Raw genomic sequence first — 23160 nt, 5'->3', positions numbered from 1 at the left:
GGTCTGGGTTTCAGAGAAACTAACTGGCAAGCTAGCATTGATATTATTAGTGTCTTGTGTTTATTCATGTCTTCACCAGGGTCTTTGACATTTCGCTGCTGTACTGTTCACTTCAGCTTTACGTTTGATTTCTCACATTGTATATTGTAATGGCAGAGATATTAGGATATTTAAGGGGCTGCAGTGGCTGCTACAGCTGTGGGGGGCAATACTTTGGTGAAATGTCCTGGACCCTGGAAAAGAGACTGTGTAGACTGGGTAAGCAATTAAAGGTTACTGGCCGAGAGTCATTGGGCAGCTGGGTAAAGGTGGATGTTGATATTCAGTGCCAATTATGCAACCTGTTCAGCCATGTCTATATGCTCTTTTTTCATGCTGTTAATATAGGGGGAAAAAATAAACTTTAATCAATAAACTGATTAAAGAAGCATTGTCTATGGAGCCATAATCTGATCCTGTAGTGTAGCTGCAGTTTGCACATTTCATGTATTCTCAGCCAGATTTGGTTTAGAGCACAGCCAATATTTAGCATAAGTAGATTTAAATTCACACACTGGTGATGGCAAGCTACATTGTAGCCACAGCCACCCTGGGGCGCACTGACAGAGGCGAGGCTGCCGGACACTGGCACCACTGGGCCCTCTGACCACCACCAGTAGGCAACAGGTGAAGTGTCTTGCCCAAGGACACAACGACTGAAACTGTCGGAGCCGGGGCTCGAACCGGCAACCTTCCAATTATAAGACGAACTGTCAACTCTTGAGTCACGATTCAGTCATCCACCCATGTGTGTGAATGACTGAATGTGTAAAGCACTTTGGAGTCCTTAGGGGACTAGTAAAGCGCTATACAAATACAGGACATTTACCATTTAAATTGAAAATTTTGTTTGAATTCTGCAATTGAAGACATGCTCAGTTATTTATGAACATGGTCTTTGTTTAAAGCAAGAAATGGATTTGTAACATGGGGGTGCATATCTCATTCTGAAAAAACTTTAACAACTAATAAGTGTTACCCAAAGCCAATCACCATCATCCAAAGCATCAGTATGGCTCTTCTTTGGAAAGACATGAATTGTTAAGCACAAGGGATATTGTGTAATTGTAATTGTGTAATTTTTATTTATTTTTTTTGTCTTTGAACCCTTTTATAGCCGACAGGTATTGAAGACACGTTTTCTAAGAGGATGAAAGTTGGCATTGCGATGGTGAAAGAAGAAGACATCATCGATGTGTTGGTTGTCCTTGAGGCGGCAGCAATCCTGTCTAATCTGAGGGATGTCTCAAGTGCCATTTCCATGCTGATGGGCCTTCGTTTTGCCCTCAACATAGACTATCCAAAGGAACTTAAGGACATCTTTGAAGTCATTCAGAACATCCTAATGAACATTGGTGGAAGGCAGTGCATCTCACTAGTGCATGGTCTAAGAAACAGACTCTTGCAGAAAGCCATGCAGAACTGTAATTGTATGATCCTTAGTGTTAAGGACAGTTTTTATTTTACTGTTTGTTTTTTTATTCTTGCAAGTTCTCATTCTCACTTTTGTATGTCACTAAATGACTACACTTTACATTCCAGATTAGACAATTACTCATTTGTTCATGGTTTAAGAAACTTATGTGAACAACAATATAATGCTGGACTTTGCAGATGCTTATCTCATGCAAGTCAGTAGTTTTTCCTTTGTTTTGCAATTGAGCAGACTCAAACTGATGTTTCTGAAATATCCATATTATCAAATGTTTCAGAAGCATGCACTCATTTTCAGAGATATTGGTTCTGTGGAATTTGTTGCAATTGTAAACGAAGACAAATACAAGAGTTTGATGTCTTAGTTATTATAAACTGATCTTTACTGTCACTTATCAAAGGTTTTGTACTATTTTAATATTTCAAGTTTTATGCTAACAGGTGTGACTGAGCACAATGAAGTTTAAAAATTTTGTAAATGTAAAGAATAACTTTTCTAAAATAGCAAGTGTCCCGTTGATACATTACATTAATGCAGACTTTATGTTGTTACTTCACAAGAATCACTACTGCTCCGAGAGTATTGGTCAGAATTTAATCTTCACCCAAACTGGGCTCAAGACCAAGTTCAAATTTATTGTTTCACAGGGAGCAACCTTTGAGTTTTGATGGATTGTGAGCCTGATGAGCTACGTCACTTATTTTTCTGTTTCTCAGATGACTAAGATGGCACAATAAATGGTGAATGTTGGGTGCTCATGAGTAATTGTCTTGTCATGTTCTTAAAACAAACTTTCTGTATGAAATGATCAGATAGACTTTAATGGAATCTGTGGGGGGGGGGTTCTGTAAACAACAGAAAATTAATTTAAAGGAATGTAGATATTTAAACCTGAGATCTAAGATAAACCTAACAGGTAGTTTTGCTGAAATGGATGTTAGAAAGCCAAAAAAACCAAAACAAAACTTAAGATGTTTAATACACATTTTTATTTACATCCAGTCAATCAACTCTGATAATTAAAATGAAACTGATTTACAAGTTCACTCAGCTACCTTAAGGAGCTCAGTTAATTAATAAACTTAAATCAACTTAGCTAACAGATTATGTTAGTTAAGCTAAAATAGATTCCTAAGTTAAAAGAACTACTAAAGTATTTGAATTAACTAAAAAACCCAAGTCAACTGAACTAGGACAAGAGTTTAAACAATAGATTATTTTAATTTAGCTGAAAGGGTTTTCCCAAGTAAAAATGACAATTAAAGGAGTTGAACTGACTAACAAATCTCAGTCAACTAAACTAAGATGAAAGTTTAGACAACATGTGATTTTTCATTAAGATAACAATTGGTTGTGTTATAAGAACAAACTCTATTTCTTGACTTAACTTAAAATTTTAAGGCAGCCCTTTACCTCATATTTTTAAGTTGAAACAACAAGTTATATTTTACAGTGTAGGAATCATCCAAAAGACTGTTATTTACATCACAAACCATATGTAGAGATCACAATTAGCTATTTAGGTAACAAATTGGGTTCATTTATGACTCCAGTCTTACATTTATAGTTGCTGTTGTGATATTTTTAATCATAAAAGATGTTGCCTACTTTCCACCTTCTTAGATTTTCTTACATGAACTTAAAATTGTACAGGGTAAAAGAATAGATGTATGTTAATATTATAGGCTTTGATTTTACTGTAATTTTTTTGTCTATTTTCAGTAATACAAAACAGGTGTCATAAATGACCCCACTGAATGAGGGCCACGTACAATCACTTGAAGGTTAAAAGTCTGATTTTATTTTATTTTCTCACAAATACTGTTGTTTGGTTAAACAAAAAAAGAAGTAATACATGGACCAATAACTTTTTAGACTGCATAAACCCAATGTACACAGTATTCCAGGACAGAAGTTTGAATTCATGGGGGGAAAGCAATCAAAGTTATTCTAAAATCTTGGAACAACCTGACTCATTGGAAATCCAGCGGCAGCCAAGGCAGACGTTTCAAAACCAAGACCAGTTTCTTAAGTGGACATCTGCATGGTTTCTATCTTCAGCTGTGGTTCATCTGCCTCTAAGGAGACCTCAGTTACTGTGTACAGTAGCGCTTTATAGCCTGCTGCGTGACTTTAGCACCATTTGGCAAGGACTGTACAAGACCTCCTGAGGCCTTTGGAAAATATGGTCCTTTCACTGCTACAGAGGACACTCTGTAACAATTCTTCTTTCCGAGTTCAATCAACATGCTTTATATAATTTTTGGGTGCAGATGGCCGCGGGACCACTGCTACTGGACATATATGGTCACAGACAGTATCGCTTTTATTCGGAGCAGTCTGGCTGTGACTTTTATGGGCTTCTTGTTAGTGATTGTAAAAAGACAGATAGGAGATACTTCCCTGAATCGGCATTACAAAGAAGGGACATTCAGAAATGAGGCTGTATTTACACTGCAGCAGAATGTGCACAAAGTCGTACCTCACAGCTTTTTTTTTACCCAGTGCATTCGGTGGTAGCAGGCCACATCCTGAGATACTCAACCAGCATTAGCCTAAACGCTTCTTGTCAGCGTTGCCATGACAGAAGGTAAATATGATAACTGTCAGGCTCCTTGCAGCTGAAATAGCTTGGCTGAGCAATGTTAGAATGAAGACCAGTAAAATATTGAAATAAAGCCTAATGGCCTGTTTGGTTTGTATTTAGGGAGACAAATCTGTCAGTTAATAGGTTACTGAAGCAAAAATGTGTCTGAATGACACATTGTCTGATTTGAAGGGGTATATGGATACTTTGGTAAATGTGCTCATCTGCTTTGTTGCCAAGAGTTAGATGAGGAGTGCTTCTGCACATTTTTACCTTAGTATTTTGAGTGGAAACAGCTAGCCTGGCACGTGTTTATTAGTGAACTCTAAATATGCTGGTAGGATTGTGTTACCTTTGGAGCCGGGCTAGCTGTTTGCCCCCTGCTTCCAGTTCTAGGCTGACGTTTATGATATACTTATGTTTACATTTTAAGCTAACTAGCTGTTGGCAGTAGCTTCATACATGCCTGGGAGGTGTATCCCTATTCTCATCTACCATTCAGCGAGAAAGGAAATAAAGGAGTCAGACTTTGATCTCCACACAGTGGAGGTGGTAATGGCTGGCAGCTCATGACCTCAATGAAATATATATACGTGCTACTGTCTGACACTTGATTGGATGAATGTAAATATTTGAGTGCAGGACTGCTGCCTCCTGGGAAAACGAGCCCAGAAATCCATCTCCATAAGTGAATTTGGGAGTTGCTCTGAGCCCTGTGAAGAAGTCAAGGTTATAGCTGTGGGGAAGCAAGAGGCTACCCCTCCACCCATCCCATACACACAATTGTTATAATATCAGTTCACAGCCCCAGGGGAGGCACAAGGTATCAGTAGGGTGTGTGTGTGTGGGGGGGGGCACAGTGTTTGTGAAAAGCTGATGTAAAGCAAGACATGCAGACGGTACTGCTCTGCGTTAACACAAGCTGGAGCTCAGCGGGTAATAACATGAGCCATATTGCAACTGGGGGAACCCGAAGTAGCCAATCTAGCACTACAGCTTCCTTTATACCTCACTACGCTCACACACCGACACAGCCACAAAGATATTGCAGGCAGGCATACAGGAATGTCCACATGTATGCACATCTGGTTACCAAGTCTATGGCATCTGAAGGTGTCGGTTTCATCCGACATCTGAAACAAACTATCAAAAACAGTTCCTTTCCAAATTCCAAGAAATTCACAGCCACCTAAAGCTGAAACACAAGATGAAATTCATCAAACATGAGTGAAAACCAAATATGGCTTCTTGGCAGTATAATAGGCAACAGAAATGTGTACTCTAAAGAAAATAAAAATTGCAAACCTCTATAAGTTATAGAACTCACCAGAAGTCAAAATCCAGAAGCAGAACCTTTAGTTAAGATAGATGTATATGGTCACCTCACACAATCAATCCAAAGAAAGTTGGCTCAAAGTAACATAGAATTGAGCTTAAAAGGGTTTTTAGTTCCTGTAGGGATTATTTTGAACTGTGAATCATGCAAAACAACTCTAGAAGTGTCCAGAAATAAAAAAAAAAATTAAAAATGAAGTGTTGGAAATAACATGTCAGGCCCACTAGCTGTCTACCATAGGGCAAGAGGGGAGTAGACACTGGACATGTCATCAATCTGATGCAGGGCTAACACAGAGACAGATAACCATTTACACTTACAGGCCATTTAGAATCACCAATTAACCTAACCCCACTAACTGCATGTCTTTAGACTGTGGAAGGAAGCACAGTACCAAGAGGGAGCCCACACAGACACGGGGAGAGCATGCAAACTCTACACAGAAAGGCCCCAGCCAAATAGTAGAGTCAAATTCAAGACTTTGCTGTGAGGCAACAGTGCTAAGCGCCACACCCCCAGTTGTCGGGTTCAAAACATTAAGCCAATGCAGAAGTTTCTTAAACCTGCATTCTGTCTGAAATGCAACTGTGACAGGGAGGGGCAGCCATCTGCCGCCCCTCCCCTGGTTCTGCTGGAGTTGTCTACCTGTTAAAGGGGAGTTTTTTTTTCCCACTGTCGCCAAAGTGCTTGCTCATAGGGGGTTATATGATTGTTGTTTTTTTTCTCTGTATGTATTATTGTAATGTCTACCTTACAATATAAAGCACTTTGAGGTGACTGTTGTTGTGATTTGGCGCTGTATAAATAAAATAAAATTGAACTGTGTTAGTCAAAAAACATTTATTGTGAATCAAATTTGTGGAGATTGCTAAGGCTTATCAAATGTAACTTCACAATATTTTTTATTAAAATGTAAATTGTTTTCATAACTGGTAGTTTCTTAACGTTTTGTTTTTTGCGGGGTTTTTTCTCCTCAGCATAACAAAGCTGCTAAAATGTGGTGTACTCCCCAGGAGGAGTGAACTGGCAGATCTCCACCCAAAGACCTGCTATCACTATAGCCTTAGGTAACCTAAGCTCAAACAACGAATTCTGTCAGGCCATTAAACAGACAGACATACCTGTACTTGAACCCGCTAAATGACTCTTGTAAGCTATGTGGTTACAAAACAATTGTCATGCCTCTGTTATTCCACATAATCTGATTGAAAGGAAATCCTGCAACAAAGTGGATCGTGGAAGACACAACCAGAATGAAATGAAAGTATTTTGTGTTTGCATGACCTGGCTGCGATTTCCTTGGAGAGAGCTTTATTTGACTAAAGGGTGCTGGTAGGAGGGTGGGAGATGTAGGTTGGCTTTGTGTCTTCAAATTCAATTGTCCACTATACAGTTAAGGAGCCCAGGTTTCCTGTGGTGTGTAGTAATAAACTTAAGCTCAGGTTTCATCCAAGGCGTAAAGGACAGCAAATGGTCAGAAAAAAAACAAAGTGATCTGGACCTATATATAAGGTTAGGGACATAAGCTGCAAGACGCTGGGAAATCTCGACACGGTGTCAGGAAGTTTAAACCTCAGAAATCTCTCCCTTCTTTCAAGCTAAGCTCTGGCCTGGCGGAAAAACGGCTTCTGTCGACTAACTGTGGATCTTCCAGGACCTTACAGACCTCCTTGCCTCTTCAAAGAGAATGAAATTGGGGTCTTTTAGTCTTGGTGGTTTACAACAAAATTCTCTGGTCTGGCCCCAAAATTAAGATCAGCTTGGAAAAGAAAAATAAGCAGTGAAATTACTACACAGGGGCCCAGATTATTTATACAAAATAATGAATTTGTTTCTATACATGCCAATCATCTCACCCAGAAGGGAGTTTATTAATTTTTTTCTGCAGTGCTGCAGTCAAACATGCGTCCTGTCCATGAAAATGTTTGAGGCATGTGGAAAGCTTACACCCAGTCCATGTTGATACAATGTGATTAGTTTATTATAGAAGCCAATGGCCTGAGTACATGGCTGTTTGCTTCCATGTTGCAGTGGTAGCATCTGGTGTGGCGATCTGACACGGTGGATGATGATGACACGGCTGCGGAATGCAAGACGCAGAGGCAGTGAGTGGCAGGAGATATGCCACACGGGATGGAAGTGACGTGAACATGGGGGATTATGGGTGGGGGGACGATGAATGAAGTTACTCATCCTGCCAGCCTGTCCTCAGCCCTCCCGCTTATTGCCACAGTAACCTGAGGCCGGGATGAAAGCAACCCCAACAGCAAGAGGACTTTTCTTTTCGAGGTTGAAGAGCACCCATCTCCTGCTTTCTTTAGGACTTGTACACACAGTGCTGTGTTTTTGAAAATAACAGGAGTGAGTTACAATACAATCATTTAGGTTTAAATTAGATTGACAGGGTATCAAATATGAGGAAACTCAGTTACAGACCTATTATGAGCTGAACTGACTTACATGCATCTGAGGCCAGAGGTTCACGCCGAACAAAGACAGAGGTCTCCTGTTCACCCTGGGCCTGTTCTTATTAGGTTATGTGGAGCCTGATGTTATTATACACATATGCAACAAACATGCTGCTCCTGAGGATGTGGAGGAGCATATGTGTCGACAAAATCTATAGAAATTCTGGTAACACTATAATACACCCTGGGACTAACGTTGCAATCCCCCTATAATTAAATAGAATTTACTTTATTTGTTTTGTGATAATATTTTATTTGAAATTATGATATAGTTATATTTACAAACAAATACCTAAAAGCAGGTAAGTAGTTTTCACTATGCTGTACATTTTGGAGAGGAGGTCATATTGAGGAGGGGCTTAACCTTAACTAATTTCTACATCTTTTACAGAAAAGGTGACACAAATTATCCTGTGAATAATTTTAAGTTTATAATAACCTGGTCATTTCGTGGAAAAACCATATTTCACTATCTTACATCGTAAGCATGCTTTCCATTTCAGGGCATGGGCTGTATTATGGAGTAACTTAAGCTTACCTTTTTACACCTTTATTTAAGATTCATTTTGTTGTAATGGCGGAATTTTATTTAATTACATGGAAATTGTGCCCTTATTTGTGAACCTTATTGGAGTTTACCATTCAAGTACTTTGCTTAATTCCAACAAGCCCATACAAGGTTCAAGATTTTGTAGAATGTAGGTGGTTGAGGTGGTGGGTGTTCTTTGTGAGGCAAAGGACACAGGAGGTTGCACAGTTCAAGTTCAAGAGATCAGGCCTGAAACTGGATTCTACAGTTGCCTGACAAAAATGTCAAAGGGTCTAAATGTGAACGGGTGCAACAATGTAAACACTAGGTTCCTTCTAATCAAAGTGTTTCCACCTGCAGTGCCAGAGCCATCAGTTCTGGTCATGCAGGTCATTACCTCCCAGTTTTCTGGGACTCAGTGGCTTACCTAAGAGAGGCCTGAGCTCGACTTTGCTCCTTTTCCTTCCTCTAAAGTCGGCCAAAGGGGCATTTTCCTCTACCTCACCTCAGAAAGTAAATAGTGAAACAATCCGCAGACCTACGGGTTCCTTTTACCATCAACAAGTGAGGTTCAACCCCTAAGTGCAGAGGACATTGAGCTCTTGTCCAAAAGTTCTGTTATACTCAGCAAAGGCCTGCTGCACTTTTCAGCCCTATCCCCAACCATATCACAGCTCCTCACTACAATAGTCAGTGCAGGTGGTTGTACTAGAGGATGATCTTTTTCCAATCACCTTCTCACTCTCTTCCTCACTCATATAAGTTAACATGGCAAAACAATCACCTGATAGCAAAACGGCAATAAGCATGACAAAGTGAGTGACGTCTGGGAACCCAACACCTTATGAAACGATGCCCAACGTCTCATAAGGTTTTTACACACGACAGCATGACTGCTCTCCCGAGGAGCTCATCTGAACGCTAACCCATAAGGCCTGCTGCTCTGGCAGGCAGAGGAGGAGCAGGGAGACCAGGTTGTGCTAATGAGAGCCAGATCTGCTCTGTTAGCTTTGTGCCTGGCTGCATGCTCAGACACAGGCAGCAGGACAGAGAGCAGTCCATCAAGCAGTTCCACCAGAGCAGCTTTCAGGCTTCTGAGACAGCGAGGTGTGGCAGGACATGAGGTGTTCTGGGTGTTTTCATGTGACATCCTGAGGGTGCCAAAGAGTATTTAATCCTCCTTTCAGTGCTTTTCTGTTTGACCAAGGTTTACCAAAAACTCTTTTCCTCAGGGAAGCCAGCGTCTTTCATCCACCCCTTCAATCCGTACTGTTGAATCTTCTACCTCATGAATTGCATTGAAACCACAGACACTGAGAGTGATCAAGTTATTGATGTGGTAATCCAGTCATGTTTCTGCAATGCCAGCACAAAGCTTGATTTTTTTGGCTTTAGGTGGATAAATTTTGAACATCTACCCCAGAGGTGGAACTGTAACAACTAAAGGTTTCTCAGAGTTTAGCATCCTGGGTATCACTAGACCCATTTTACTCAATCGCAGGTTTGAGTGTGATGAATCTCTGAATTTAGCCTGACACTTCAAGTCATAAAAATACTTGATTTGACTTTATAGAGTTCCACCCCAAATCCAAGCTGCTACACTGCCCTGATATCCCTGTGTTCTGAATGTAAGTTGAGCCACTGTCAACACATTAACATTTTTGCCAAAAAGACAATTTAGTTTTTAATCATCACTTTTTTAACATTCAAACACTTTCCAACTCACTTTGGAAAAAGATTTACATTCATGGACCTTTTTTCTTTTTTTTCACCTTAATTGACGTGAGTCATGTCTTTTTAGTCAAACACTACGGTGAAATTCAGATATACCATAGTTTTAGAGTTTTTTCTACTTTTTTTGCATGGGTATGGCATGCAACTATTCAGTAACTCTTGGAGTGCAGTGTCCATTTATGTAATTGGTGCTTCATTAGAACTTTGTCTTCTAGTGCCTCTGGTTATGTGTGGAGTTTGCGTGTTCAAACCTTGTCTTCACAGTAGATCTAATCTCTAATCATGCTCCAAAAAAAAAAAAGTTGTCCATCTGTCTTTGCCAAGGACAGTTTCACAAAAAACAGATTCTAAATCTCAAAAAGTTCCATTTCCTTCTTTAAATAAAAGGTTCAGGATTCTGATGCATACAGCATTAGAGGTTGGGGTGGGGGTTAGAAAATTACCATCCACTACACAACTTTGCACAATATGTCACTAAAAGGAATGTAAACCAAACAAACGTATTCTCCAAAATATATAATCTCTCAGCTCCTTGAAGACTGTGTTTTTTCAGTGTAGGCATGAGGAAACTGTGGTGCTGCAGCGCAGCACATGCTTGGACCACATGAAGACTTTGGGCTCCACGTCTCTCTTTGACTGGGACATATTTCCACACAGCTGCCCGGAGTGCGGCAAGAAATGAGGGATACGCTACAAGGGAAGAGTCCTTGGTTTAGCTGCCAACCCCGACCCTTTTATAATGGCCCAGGAATTATGCACATCCCAGTTAAAGCACTGATAGAGTGAATTATGGCTGCAGTGGCGCTTCCTGAGGAGTTCGGCAAAAAGATGATTTAGACAGATCGCACGTCTGGGGTCTGAGGGCTCCTCGGACACTGTTTAAACACCAAGTCTTTATTCTGAAGACACAGGAATGTGATGGGTGCCGGGTGAAAAACCCATCACCTAGCAGCGACATTTCTAACATGGCAATGATGACAGGGGCGCGTCAAGTAACACATCAGCAGCAACACATCCATTTATACTCACTTAAAAAAAGAACTTTATTTAGTTTAATACATAGGGCAATTTGTAGTGAAATATGGATACATTCAGCTTTACAATTCATACACAAAGGCTCCAACAAATTCTTAAAATACGATGTTTATACGTTTCGACATATTTTAACACAAAAGAGACAGCTATACCAGTTTAATAAGTAAAAGTCTACTTCCTTTTTATTGTAACCATTAAATTTAAATGGTAAATTAGCATTTATTCATGTATTTTCATCTAAATAGAAGTAAGCCTCTAAAAGTCATTCACCAGCAGACAAACTGGGAAAAAAAAAAAAAAATGGCACACAGATTTCCCATGCAATTAAAAAAAAAAAAAAAAAAAAAAAATCAATGTGTGATGAGACATGCTCAAATTCATGTCACTTTCACTATCCCTGTTAGGAGATCAAACCCCCAGAAGTACATTTCCTGGAACACATACCAGCGCTTGAATACTGCAAACATGGTCAGAGGTCAGGGGTACAGTACATTTATGAGTGTTTCTCAGATGCTAACACAGAGATGGGAGAACTGCGAAATCCATTAGCAAAGTGGAGCGCACAGCTTTTTCTTTGATTTTTCCAAATTCAGTGGAGACACCCATATGACTCACTGCCCTCTTTAATATTGAACACTTTTCCTTTGTCTCTGTCCAGTCAAAGGGACCTATATGAAAGACTAGCAGTGATGGTGATATTACTGATATTATCTGTCTGAGTGAATGAGTGCCAGTAGGTCGCACTCCATTAAAGCAACTTGTTACACACATTAAAAAAAATTTTTTTTTAAAAAGGCGTGCAATTTTAAGAGGTCCCCTCTTCTTCAGCACCCAGTGGAAAGCATGTTGGTGCCAGTCTCTTTGATTTATGCTCTTTTCAAAAAACACAGCACTGGTTTGAAGTCCAAGTCAATAAAAGTCATAAAATACCATTCCAAACACTTGGAAAGAAATGAGGCAGTCATGTGCACAACAGAGTCATTTGATCCAAGCCTTTGACCGAGAGTGCCGAGATAAAATACAAGACGGCTCGGCTTGATAAGCTCCTCCATAAGCAGCATTATAATCTTAGAGCCTGTGCACGGGGAACAGGACAAAGCGCAGGGCAGAAGAGAAGTGACACTAACACTGGAGAAAAGTCGGCCCTGCTTTGATGCAGCTGTGCTTGCTAACGCGAGGTGCGCCGAGGACAAAAAGCATGCTGGAGACGAAAAGAAACCTAGGTCAAATACAAGAGTTTCCACTCTCATTATCATACTTCAGAGATTTAGCCATATGTCTGACAAGCTTTGGCTCACGATTCTGGACTCACTTTACTGCATCGCTATAACTAAATCACACGAGTATCAAGCGAGAACGGTTAATGTGTTCACCGTGGCACTGCGACTGCACAAAACTGCGACTCAAAACAAAACAAAAAAGAGAGAAACACTCAAATTCCATTAACAGGAAAGCTGAGCTGTATTTGCATTTTAGCGCCGCGTTGTCACTACAAAGTGTGCAAAAGGTCTGTGTGTGTGTGTGTTTGTGTGTCTGTCTGCCAGAGAGAAATAAACACTTTCACCTAAGCAGAGAGGAGAAAGTTGGATCTCTAATACCTTGATGTGTGAGGACGGAGCTCAGGACAGCACACAGCAGGAAGGGAAGCTGTTCTTTTAAAGTGTGTATGCTTGTGTGTGTGTGTGTGTGTGTGTGTGGATATGCTTGTATTCAAGGGTATTTGTCCTATGTAAATCTTTAAATGTGTGTGTAGGTAGTCTACAGCAGGGAGCAGTAGCCGCCGCAGGTTCCACCTCCCGCGTCTTCGTCGGTGAGCTGGACTGCTCGACCGTGGTTCTCACTCTGCCATAAGCCAGGAGTCTGGATTATCTTCTCCACCAGCTCCTCAAACGCACACTGAACGCCGTCCCTCGTCTTTGCACTCGCCTCTGGGAGGACAGAGAGTGTAGAGGGAAGGAGAGAGGAGGGGAGAAGTGACAGGGACGGGAATGGGGAGGAGGCGGAGAATGGAAAAGGTGGAGAAAAAGAAGACAAAATGCAGAAACAACAACTGTTAATGTCTGCGTCTTGATGTCATCATCTGCTGGCCCCCCCAGCAGGAGTGCCGAGTGGTGGAAAACATCTCAACAGTAACTGTCAGCTCCACGATGCTAATACTGGACCATAGCAGGTTATTATTGGCTCTAGTCAGCACCTGCTGCATAGCATGATAACATCCAGGAACATTTCAATTGTAATAACCATAGCATAAAGAAATAAATCCTACTATGACAAATCATGAGAAATATCTTTGGGAATTGCTTGGAAAACATGTCAAGAAATCTTTACATATTACCAAATAACACTTTAAGTGCTCAAGATAAAAACTAGGTGTTAACTTTTAAGTTCCCCCTTTTACTGACAAACCTGAAAAATAACAGCAGAGGGGGAAAAAGGAGAGTGCACTGAAGATGATATATGAAGCCTTCTTTATAAATAGAAGTATGCAAGCATTTCTCGGTGAGTATGATAGTTATTTCAAACTCTGCCTCCCCTGCGTAACAGTCTGGTGTAACTCATGTGCCCAGCAGCTCTTTGTAGAGCGGGGAATCCTCCTGACTTACCTATAAAAAGCATGGAATGTTTTCTTGCAAACTTCAGCCCTTCGGCCCTGTCTAACTCGTGGTTTTCCTAAAACAAAGGAAAGGTAATGGATTATTTGAGGTCTGTCGGGCCAGGCTGTCAGCTACTGTGGTCATCATGGGCCAGGGAGAGAAAGTGGTTTTCACAGACAAAGATCAGAATGCAATTAATTCATAACAGTATACGTTTTTAACTCCACTCACTGATTCTGGTATCGTGGCAAAGGACCAGCTGCCAGAAAATATGAAAGTGCTACTATCATTTAGCTTAGCAATCCATCAGCTGGTCGTGGGCTCACTTTGTAAAACACACTTATTTTTCGGGCAATCCATCTGCCTGTTCTGTGTGTGTATCACATATATATCTAAAGAGCTTAAACCAAGGGAAGACGGCAGTGAAGCTAAATATTAAAAATGTCACGTGCACCCTTAACATCACAATTTTATAGACAAACACACTCACCTTATCAATTTTGTTCCCTACAAGCATTTTAACAAGGTCATTCCTTGTACAGTATGTCTCCAGCTCACTCAGCCAGTTGTCGAGCTTTGTAAAGGTTTCCCGTCTTGTGACGTCGTACACTGTGACACACAGAATGAACACGTGGCTGGTTTATTTTAAAAAAAACAAAAGAAAAACAAGGAGGGATCATAATCCCACTGATACACCGAGGCGCCTTCTGTTACTTTACATCATTAGTGTGGTCAAAAACCATGAACTGTAGAGGAAGTCTGCTTTAGAGGTTTAACTTATTTCCGTAGTGTGTGTGTGTATACATGCTGCACATGCATGACCTTATGAAGACTCTGATTTAAGAGTATAAACTAACTTCCAGAAAGAGGCAGGCGTATGTGTGTGAGTCACAGGATGAAAAGCCATCACTCGCTTTACAACAGGGGCATGACTGTAAAGTGAAAAGGCCGCACACATGTGCGCTTGCACACACACACACACACACACACGTACAGGTGTTTGAGCAATGACGGTGCTAATAGCTTTGCTTACCCAGGATGACTCCCTGGGCACCACGGTAGTAACTGGGCGTCAGGGTTCGGAAGCGCTCCTGTCCCGCGGTGTCCTGCAAAACACACACTACTGCTCACACTTGCAAGGAAAAAACCAGTGGCTACAAACCAGGGCAGACAGACACGAACAACACAGACAAACTCCTTGGTGTCCTACAAGGGGTGGAAATAGTGTTACATAAGCGCCATCTTCTGGTGACTTGAGAGAAGAGCTGGTCTGGACCCGAGCTGGAGCTGTTTCATAGTTAATTTTTCTGCTCTGACAGACAAGAGCTGCATGTTTGTTTAACCGAGTGTTACTAAAGCACTGGAATAATGATAGAGTCTGTAACATACCCATATTGCCAGCTTTGCCTTGTTGCCATCCACAGAAATGGTCTTCACTTTGAAGTCAACACCTAGACAATGAAAAAAAAAGAAAACAGAAAAAAAGAAATGGGCAGTTAATCACCGAAACCCACATGATTACCTCATCCTGCTTCAGGCCCAATATGATGACTCCTACAGGTTTGTTCAATTACTGCCAACAATATCATATCATGGTGACAGACCATAATTATTGAAGATGAATTGTCAAAACATACACACCACACAATGTCTATGAACTTGTCTTAACCTGTGGTTATTCAGACTGGCATTACGCCCGTCCTGTGTCCTGCACTTAAATTACAGTGTGACCGTGCATTCATATCCACGACGAAAGGACAGTGCGGTTTAATGTCCTGAACGAAAACCGACGAGGGTCTGCGTTAAAAAAAATGAAAGGCCGGCACCTGTAAAATGGCTCAGTGAGCAATGACTCAGTCTTAAAAATCCCTGCCAGGTCCCAGAGGAGCAGACATTTACATGAAAATAACAATGTTGTACCCCTTCCCCCCCCCTCAACAAGTAAATCTCCTCTATTGCCTCTTTGCAGTGTCTCGGTGAGCGGAGCGTGCGGCGTCTGGATGACATATCGGCCTGAGTTTTAGCATCCACTGACAGATTTACCAGGGAAATGTACACTTGTGATGGGCTTGTTTTTACATCTGGGAATGAAAAGGGGAGTTCAGCTGGGAGCCAAAACAGAAGAGAGACAGAGCAGGAGAAAGGGGACATGAAGACAGGCTGATATATGGCATCGCACTCACACACAAATACACAGTCTGTTCACAAAGCCCATCACAACAACTAGCTCTTCCTCACGTCCAGCAGGGTTGCTCAGATACTGCTGCCAGACGCATGTGGAGACGAGTTTACACTAAAAATTTCCCTGAACCTGGACCAGTCTCTTCTGCTCTAATTCACTACATATACATACGGGCCTTTCCCAGGAAACACACAGTAACGCATCTGTTTGCAATATCACAACACAACAAGATGCTACTAGTGCTACAGGTCAAGGCTGGGCTGCTCTCTGCAGGCCCTTCTCTGTATGATATAAATACACCAAAGGCACAGCAGCACAACCCACTAGTTCGACACAGAGAGAGTTGTGGTGGGGAATGACACATCATTGTTAGCCTGTATTCTCTTTTGTCTTTAACCTTTTGCAACGATGACACCAAGAAGCAACAAGGTGCTTTAAGCCATCAGTAAAAGTACTATAAATGCAAAGCTGCTAATGTGCCTGCTGATCATCTTTGCAAAAGATCATTTAACACTCGGTGTGCTAGTGTGATGATGTGTCGAGACAGCCTTTGGCAATGGGAGAAGTCCAACCTCAGGGTGGTGAGAGGAAGAAAATACTTTAACTGAGACTGAATGATACCAGATTAGAAAAAAAACTGAATCTCAAGTCAAACCAGGAGAACTGACTCCAATAAAGACATCTGTTTGGCAGAGAATCCCAGCTGGCCAAGTAAAACAGTAGCGGCCCGTGCCTTGACCTTGACAAAACAAAGTATTTTCTCCGTTCCAACCCCTCTTGGGATCTGTGCTTTTCGGCCGTTTTCACAAAGACAGCTTTGTGAGCTACAAGCAATTCACACAACCACATTAGTTTGGTTTGAAAAACTAAAAAGAAAAGAAAGCACAATTCTTCATCCAAATTCTCTCAAAAATATTTTAAATCTGGAGCTCATGGATGCTTTTGTCAAAATAAAGTAATTAAGGTAGTTGCAGCTTTAATAGCTTATGAAAGTATAGTCGGTGTGTCCTCGATCCGTCAACTGATTTATTCAATTACCAAAAAAAGCCTGATATTATTTGCAGATACACAGTTTGGGGTTGCCACTACTTCTAAAAACCTTTACCAGATAAGATGGATAGTTTGGTCTGCCACAGATTGTTTTTTTCTCCACACAGCATTAACTTTAAAATAAATCTGAAAGCTTTGTGGCTGTGTCGGTGTGTGGGATTGTGGTGACTTTACTTTCAGTTCGCCAAGTGCTGCAGAACCTCCTAAATGTCCACATTTCTGCCTAGCGACCCTAGCTTGACTAAAAAAAAGAAGAAGAAAAAAGCTAAACTTTAACGGCTCTTTTACAGTTATCTGCAGTAGGTACTGGGGGTTTGGTAAACACATGCAGCCAGTATGCTGACTGAGCCTGGAACAGATAACATAAAAAGTCCGTCAACTTGTGGCTGCATTGCTCCAGACCATGTACAGTATCTGTCAGCAGCCTCAGCCAGGCATGCACACTACAGGCTGGGAAACAGAGTGAAGGACAGTACACTTAGCTGAGCATGGTTGTCACTTTAGTCTACTGCAGTTGTTTAAAGTTGTTAAAAACTCCAACTTTGGGTGGTGTATCACAGCACAAATATTCTGGCAGGCATCATTAACATCCTTACATTACTGAGGTCCTGATAAATGGTGGTGTTTGCAAATAGTGCTGAGCAACAGGTTCGAAAAAACAAACAAACCTATAACCTCATTGTTACTACAGCTAATTTAAGAACTTTCTGATATTCCTAATCAAAATTGAATAACACGCTCTATGAAAAGATCAAATGCATGTCTGAAAGTGGTCACAGAATGTACTCCGTTTTCATACATATGTCAACTGAAGGTGTACTTCAACTTATGTATTGTGATGAGCTAGAGTTTAATGCTGTACACACAACAGCAGAAGTTCACGTCATGTATGACCACGACTGGCTTTTGCATTGGGACAGCAGGCATCTGGTCTGGTGGTCCTCCCTCAGGATTTTTGGTCTTTTGGACACCAACTGTATCGATTTATGGAGAAAATATCTTTATGTAAAGCCTAAAACCAGGCACCAGTTGAATGATTCAGTATGTACTAGAAAATAATGCAGCAAGTCATTCTATAGAGTTTCTAAATCATCCATTTCAACGTTCCTAATTAAAACTCATTATTACAGATATAGAGCATAATTTTCTCTTCTGCCCTCTCATGTTTCGCTGGTCTAAGAGTCAGAGTGCACGAATATCAAATATCAGACAATTCTATCTGGTATCAAGCTGCTTTTGTGTGTTTATCAGCTTAAATGGCCATTTTGCAACTGTTTATGACAAATTCATTTATTTTAATGTAGAAAACGTTGGTCTAGAGCCCAACTGACATCCATCACTTCTCTTCCGTTTATCCAATTTTAGGGTTGCAAGGGGGTTGAAGCCTATCCAAGCTGTCATAGGGCGAGAGACAGGGTACACCCTGGCAATCTGTCCAGGGTGTATCCTGTCTCTCGCCCTATATTGCCAGTCTATTACAGGTCTAACACAGAGAGACCGTTCCCGCTCACCTTCACACCTATGGGCATTAGTTACAACCTAACCTAATCCCACCAACTGCATGTCTGTGGAATTTGGGAGGAAGCTGGAGTACCTGGAGAGAACCCACACAGACACGAGGAGAACATGCAAACTCCAATTCTCAAACAACAAGTCTTTGGAAACTACAAACAACTACCAGCCTGAATTATACTCTTACAGACACGGACAGCTGGAGTACAACTGGCTGAGTAGTCATTCCTGTTACACTTCTTGAAGTCTGCTCCCTGGGTGCATGTGTAGTTGATGCGCTGTAATGTAAATTCTCTGTGGACAAGTCCACGTGGTCAAAAAAACAAACAAAAAAACTGGCAGACATGGGGACATCTGCACAGACCCTCACACTAACTGACTGACGACAGAGGCATTAAGTATAGACACCACTTTAAGCACAGCATATATGAATAATCTACAACCTGCTGTGACATTAAAACAAGCTCTTTTTTAACCTGCGCTGTCATACTGTCTGAATAAGGACACAAATAATTAACAGACAAACAAAACAAAACTGTTTCGTATGCCTGAAGAAATTCAAGAAATGTTTCAAATCACAACAATATTCATATTGATCTTAAAATCCTATACTGGTTGGGCACTATCCTGGCAACAACCTGCTGGTTCATCAAACTTTTTGAAAATCTACTCCTCCTTTTCCTTCCTGGCTCCACCAAGGTTATACAGTTGCCTGCAGGAGCTGTGCTGCTGCTGCTGACTGAGATCACAACACTAAGTGTTGCATGTGAACATTAACCACTAAAGATTCAGTGCTGATATAAACTCATAGTCATATTTGATAGTATTTTGATAGATAGAAGCAATTTCTTTTTAATTCCTCCTTTTTTTTCATGTTTATCTTGTGGAGGACAAATGCATGTGTTGTTCTATGCAGCATAGACCAAAATCACCCCTATTTTAGTCTCTACTCCTGACAGTGTGTGGATGTTAAAGTGTTAGCGTACTCATATGTAATGTGGACATCATTACTAACCCATGAGACAAGAGGTTTAAATGAGCTCATGCTGTTTGTGCCTCAGATGAATCGATGCATTGCTTATTATTACTCAAATTCAAGATCCTTGTCTTTGTGACTGTTTACTACTCTAAGTCTGTGTCTTATTTATTCTCTGCTGCTGCTGCTGATGATGATCCTGTACTTGCCAGCACATTCTGATCTACAAAGCCACATTTTTTCCATTTTACTCTTTAACAGACCTCACATGTTCAACTCACCTATTGTTGCTGATTGTTCCGGGTCGAATGTGTCTTCTGTAAATCTTAGTAGGAGGCTGTTGACAAGAAGAAGGAAATAAGAAGATTAGACCTCATCATGACTCACACGTGTGTTTTTTAGTAATTGTATTCTCCTCTCTTGAGGATGCTTTTGAGCTGAAGTCAGGTTTCCAGTTGCCCTGACTCCTGCGGCAGGAGACAGTCTCTTTCTTTATCTCCTTCTATTGATCACTCTGTCCTTCACTTGCAAGTAAGAGGTGATGTCAAGCTCCAGATGACATCACCACTAGATTGCAGTCAGGAGGACAGGGTTCGTTTCTTAACCATGACTAATCGAGTGCAAAGGCCTTAACAGCCCCGCTGACGATGGCGATATGCTTGCTCCTCTCCCTTGACCCAGACATAATTCTCGTACTTTTTCCTCACGGGCCATCAGAAGAGATGCTGAAGCAGTAAGTGTTTATTGTTTGAGGGCCATATGGCTGATGAACTGATGCAGGGAGACAGCCAAGTTAGAAATGTATTCTGTACAGGTCAGGAAACATGAAACGCATACATTCCCCGCCAAGCATTCAACTCTGTCGTGATTTAAGGGCCTTCAGATTGCAGGGAAACAAAATAAATATCTGTAAACTATTCAAAAATAAGTGTACCTATTTGATAGTACCAAAGCTGGCCATGGATGATTCAAATGAGGACATTTGAAACTAATCATGGTCTGATTTTGTTTATTGTATTAAGCGAAATCCTATTTAATAATAATACTAAATTGCTTTCTGGAAACAATGCATCACGGCCTGGATGATGCAACGGCAGACAGCATGCAGTACAGCCGTCTAGATATTCTTCTGTTTTCTGGAAATATAAGCAAACACAGATCTGTGTTATGGTGTCGGCATAAAGCCAGTCCTTCCTCTGGGCTGAGCTTATACAGACCAGCCATCAAAAAATGCAAACTAGCAGTACAAGCCCTGTTCAAAAAAAAAGGGAAAAAAACTATTTAATATAAGTAGACACATGTTGTACATCAATGAACTGACCCAGGAAATTGGAAAAAGAGAAACCATTTCAGCTAATAGTGGATACAGTACTGGGAGTTAAAATCTCAGCTGCAAAGAGCATAAATTATTGCAAACTTTTTAATCATTATCATCTCTGCTTTCTGATTTAAAACCTAGCTGATTTTAACTTTAACACTCTGCCCTTGTTGATGCTGAAGCTCCAAGTCTTATTATTACCTCCCTTTGGTCTATTTTCAATAGATGGGTGTACTTTTGGTCAAGCACTTGTTTAAAGGCTTATAATGGCATAATTTTCTCGGAATGTTCTATGGCTATGGAAGGCACACTTGTAGTCAACACCATAGTCTACAATGTGATGGTTGATGGCCCAGGAAGGCTATCAGAATTCCTCCAGCAGCCGGGACCACTGTTATGGAGACCTGCAAACCTGGATCATGATCTCTTTTGGCAGGGACACACGCTATAAACTTCCACGCTGATGTGGGTAAAAAGCATTTTACCCTGCTTGGAATATTATCAGGTTGATTTGTGGTTGTTAATAAGGACTCTGATTACCACATGACGACAAGAGCAAGTGTATCGTTTACATGTTTTTGAAGTCCCATCTGGAGAAGGGGTACGCTTACTTGAGCGTGACCATCCTTCTGCTGGGTTCTTAATGACGGAGATGCTAGCAGTAAAGAGTGTCAGCTTCACGTTCAGCCATCAAATTAGTGTGAACAAAAACAGCCTGTTTCTAGCAATTATGTCAGACGTGCACATTGTTGATGTCACGTACAGAGCTTCTGGCATCTGACTAAGGCGTTAGCTAAACAGTTTGCACACTGTAGGCATTTCTTGTACATGTTGTACCACGACAGTTTGACCTCTGTTAGAATAAAGAAGAGGACAAACCAGCGCTGAACAGTCTACATCGTTTTAAAAAATAAATTTTCTTTATCTGCACATTTGGTTAGCTGCTACGTCCCTGCTAGCGCTGGCTAACGTTAGCAGGGAGCCACGACATCACTTTGTTGATCACTTGGTCTTACCTGGACTTCCCAACGCCGCTTTCCCCTATTATCAGTATCTTCAGCGTGGTTAGCACATCGTCTTCCATTCTCCCTTCACTGTAAGCTGTGTTACTCTCAATAAATCTCTAAAAGAGACTTGTTAAAGCAAACCTGACTAACTTGCGTCCCTGTTTACAGCTCACAGCACAGATAATAATATGACAGCCCTTTGGTGAGACGTCTCACTCCAACCATTTCCGGTATGACTTGTCACTACTTCCGCTGGAGATCCTTACAGGATATCTTGGGAGAAGATTATGTAAGACAAAGGACACAGTGTTGCAACATGTTGACGTCATGTGTTCATGCCATTTTATTAGTAGTGTATATTTACCACTAGACTCTTTAAATGGGGATTAAATTTTTCACACTCCGACACATTTGTTACTAATGTAATTTCAAAATCAACCATTTGAAATTCTTATGTCACTGACAGTCTGACAAGTCATAGTCCACTGATTGTGATTGGCAATTTTGACATTTCGAAAAGGCTCATTTCTTTACATGAGGTCTGTATGCATGTCACGCAATTCTACTTCTAGCACTCTGTTTACCAAAAAAGTATTGGTTATATATGAAAAATGTAGGCTCCTATGAATTTTCCACTTTTCAGTCATGTTCACCAGTACCATTGAACATGATTTTATTAATGTTTTAAAATTATTTTACCCTGCAAAACCAATCTTATTCTAAAGACAGGGAGGGTTTTTGGTAAGCTAACTGTACAAAACAATATGTGGTGTTTCCACAAGGCTCCATTTTTGGTCCTCTTATGGCAGGTCTATAACTAGCTCTACAATGGCAAAATTGTATGGTAATTAATTACACCTATGTACAATATCAAATACAATTTTATTTTATTTTTAGTCATTTTTTTAAAATTTATTGGGCCCTTTTAGGGTTTATTGAATAGGGACAGTGACGACAGACAGGAAAGTGGGGAGAGATAAATGGAAGACAAGAAGCAAAGAGCCATGGGTCAAACTGGAACCCAGGCCTAGTGCTCTCCGGCTATATTGCATGTGGTCGAATGCTCACACCCGAGCTAAACCGGTGCCTATCACAAGCCAGCTTGCGGCTGATGGGATAATTCGAATTTTGGAAAACAATTCAAACTAAATGAAACGATACTGTGAACTTGGAAAACTAAACTCAAATAAAAATATAGAAGAAATATCAAACCTTTGTGAAACTAAACTGAATTGAAAATTAAAAAAAAAAATGAAATAAAATAAAATACAAAGAAATTAGAAAACACAATGACTCTTATACTTCTCAATCAACTCCCCAATTACTTTTGACTCTGAAATTTTGGGATTGTGCATAAA

The 23160-nt window shown here is 40.8% G+C and overlaps 1 protein-coding gene across 1 annotated transcript; it reads right to left on the bottom strand.

The window, feature by feature from the left end:
* Positions 1–11146: 11146 nt before the first annotated feature.
* On the bottom strand, positions 11147–22039 carry rab18a (RAB18A, member RAS oncogene family). The gene is made up of 7 exons (XM_003450239.5): positions 21812–22039; positions 19759–19814; positions 15147–15208; positions 14791–14863; positions 14248–14366; positions 13767–13833; positions 11147–13091 (listed from the first exon to the last, which is right to left on the bottom strand). The coding sequence occupies exons 1-7, from the start codon at positions 21877–21879 to the stop codon at positions 12922–12924; spliced, it is 615 nt and encodes a 204-aa protein (XP_003450287.1). The 5' UTR covers positions 21880–22039; the 3' UTR covers positions 11147–12921.
* Between the last annotated feature and the right edge of the window lie 1121 nt (positions 22040–23160).

Source organism: Oreochromis niloticus, linkage group LG9 (assembly GCF_001858045.2).
Source record: "Oreochromis niloticus isolate F11D_XX linkage group LG9, O_niloticus_UMD_NMBU, whole genome shotgun sequence".
Taxonomy (NCBI): domain Eukaryota; kingdom Metazoa; phylum Chordata; class Actinopteri; order Cichliformes; family Cichlidae; genus Oreochromis; species Oreochromis niloticus.
The sequence above is the reverse complement of the archived record's forward strand: the minus strand, read 5'-3'. Positions and strand labels throughout refer to the sequence as shown.